The sequence below is a fragment of the Grammomys surdaster genome, unplaced genomic scaffold (assembly GCF_004785775.1).
Source record: "Grammomys surdaster isolate TR1022 unplaced genomic scaffold, NIH_TR_1.0 123249, whole genome shotgun sequence".
NCBI classification, from domain to species: Eukaryota; Metazoa; Chordata; class Mammalia; order Rodentia; family Muridae; genus Grammomys; species Grammomys surdaster.
This window is the reverse complement of record NW_021618550.1, coordinates 118,574-121,468: the sequence shown is the minus strand read 5'-3', so window position 1 is coordinate 121,468 and position 2,895 is coordinate 118,574. Positions and strand designations below refer to the sequence as shown.

The 2,895-nt window shown below is 40.7% G+C and overlaps 1 gene segment (V, D, J or C); it reads left to right on the top strand.

Moving 5' to 3' along the window:
* The first annotated feature begins 1,388 nt into the window (after window positions 1–1,388).
* LOC114636263 lies at window positions 1,389–1,909 on the top strand. The segment is given in 2 exon segments: window positions 1,389–1,475; window positions 1,599–1,909. Coding segments are annotated over 2 exon segments (360 nt in total).
* Window positions 1,910–2,895: the final 986 nt, after the last annotated feature.

Genomic DNA, 2,895 nt, shown 5'->3' with positions numbered 1-2,895 from the left:
AGATGCAAATGATCAAAGAACAAACAAGACAATAAACACAAATAGTCAAAGAACAAGCAAGGCATTGAACCCAGCTACACAAACACTCCTGTGATCACTGTTTCTAAGGGCTTATCAGGATGATCAAAGTATCTGAGCCTACTTCCCTGTCCTAGCCCAAAGTGATTTTCATGTCTGAAGCCTAACTCCTTATTCAAGCCTAAAATTTAGATCCCTGACTGAAATTGCTTCTTTGTTCTAGCCTAATATTTAGATTTCTGCTTGAAATTACTTCTTTGTTCTAGTCTAATGTCTGATTCCTGCCTAAAGCCTACTTCCTTTTCCTTGGCCAATGTCATATTCCTGCCAAGCAACCCATTTCCTTGTCTTGGCCCATGTCAGATTATTGCCAAGCAGCCCCAAAAGCTCTCTGCCTCTCCCCTTTTTATTTCATTTATAAGACTGAGCCTGTCTTAGGTCATTCTGACAAGAATGCCTTCCTTACTCATTATGGAATATGCTTTATCCATATGCACTTCTGTCTTATGTTGGTAAGGATCCATGAGGAATCTTATCTGCCATTGGCTTACCAGCTTGTTAATTTAATAACTCTGTCTGGGGATTGATTTTCAGGTCCAAGCCATGTACTTTGGCTGCCAACATGCTGATGTTGTTAAACAAAAGCTTTCACATGATGGGCAGGAATAAATGTATTGCCAGGACAAAAAGGGCTACCATGATCAAGTTATATATGCCATTCTTGAAGCTTGACCAAAATATATATACTGACTATGACATGGGTAATTTTATCTGCAGTATCTTCCACATCAATGACCAACAGAGCAGCATTCTTGAAATTCATAAGCTCCCTATGTATCATTAAAATATTCAGAGAGGTGTTAGAATCATGCCAAAGATACTGCAAGTGTCTTTAAACTTCTTCCTAGTTAAAATGACTACCACTGTAAATTTTAGAACTAACATGAATCCAATGGTAATTGGAATGACACTCAAAATGGCTCCTTCCATTATTGAACTTCCTTCCAATAATTTGAATACACCATCCTTAAATGGACAATGTAACAATTTATGTTGTGTCTACAATGGTACCATATCTGAAATACCTTGCCATGGAGGAAAACATGACAAGGAAGAACATTCTAAATAGAGCATGAAAGAAGTCAAAATATGGTACAAATTGTAGAATGTTGCTGTTTGTTATTCCAAGAGAAGCACATTCCCTACCAATAAAACTGTACTGTGTCTCAATTAGAGACATAATAGAGCCACAGGCCTGTAATGAGTTACTAACCTGATGAGTTCTGCAGCTGTACCTACTGCTTGCTAATTTGCATTTACCCAAATCACAGATCACTGCCATGAGGATTTCTTCATAGTCAGGTCTCACCCTGTGCTGGAGTCATCCTCATACAGATCATACAAAGACATGAGTGTGTCCACTCAGCTCCTGGCTTTTCTGGTGCTGTGGTTAACAGGTAAGGAAGACCACACTGGAAATGTATTTAGCTTTGTGCAGTCAGTGCTGCTTAGTCGCAGTGAAAATCCTCTTATGAGAGAATTAACCATGTGGGGGTTTGTTTTCAATTTTTCCATCTTAGATGCCAAATGTGACATCCAGATGACCCAGTCTCCAGCCACCATGTCTGCATCTGTGGGACAAAGTGTCTCCATTACATGTCTGGGAAGTGAAGACATTTATGATGCTTTACATTGGTATCAGCAGAAACCAGGGAAATCTCCTCAACTCCTGATCTATGCTGCAAACAACTTGGCAGATGGTGTCCCATCACGGTTCAGCGGCAGTGGATCTGGCAGACAGTATTCTCTCAAGATCAACAGCCTGCAGCCTGAAGATGTTGCAACTTATTTCTGTGAGCAGAGTTATGACTATCTTCTCACAGTGATTTAAGTCATGACATAAACCACCCAAGGAAGCAGAAGTGAGAGCACAGGCTGCCCCAACTGCTCTTGATGTCTCCAGCTGCTCAACTGCGGAGAGTTTTTCTCATTGCTAGGGGTTATATGTCAACTTCATGTTCTTTTTTCTTCTTATTGGATATTTTATTTACATTTCAGATGTTATCCCCTTACCCCATCCCCCCCACTAGAAACCCCCTTTCCCAAATCCTCTCCTCCTGCTTCTATGAGCATGTGCTCCCACATACCCCCCCACTCCCTCCTCTCTACCCTCAAATTCCCCCATACTCAGTGATCAGCCTTCATGGGACCAAGGATCTCCTCTTCCACATATGCTTGACAAGACCATCCTCCCCTACATATACGACTGGAGCCATGGGTCCCTCCCTATGTGCCCCCAGGCTGGTGGTTTAGGGGCTAAACCACCAATGTTATGTTCTTATACAGAGATCTTAGAAAGTTTCCTATGTCCTAAATCCCTGCCAATTTACTCAGGCCTAGTATCAAAACAAGGGAATGCTTCTCATGACTCATGAAAAAGACAGCAACAACAATAACATAAACCTATTCCTGAGTAGCAGAGTTTTGGCAACAGGTAGAATTCATTCGACAAGTTTGTCAACACCAACATCCATACGAACACAATTGGAATTATTTTCCAAGAAAATTTTTATTTATTTATAGGATTAATATCCTGAAGAAGGAGTCTGGAGAGATGGTTAAATGATTAATAACACTGGCTGTTCTTTCATAGGATCTGGATTTGAGTCTAAACTCTCACTTGATTCCTAGTTCTGACAACTCCAATTCAAGGAAAATTGTAAACACTTTTCCTGCCTTTAAATGAGAGAAATTCTACCAGTGTACAGGCAGATAAGCACACTGCCAAGAGTTGAGGAAGCAAACTCAGTTTAATTTGACTTCTTCAACTGGATCAGACTTGGGGAGGCTAGCATCAAGCAATGTATTCCTAAGAAA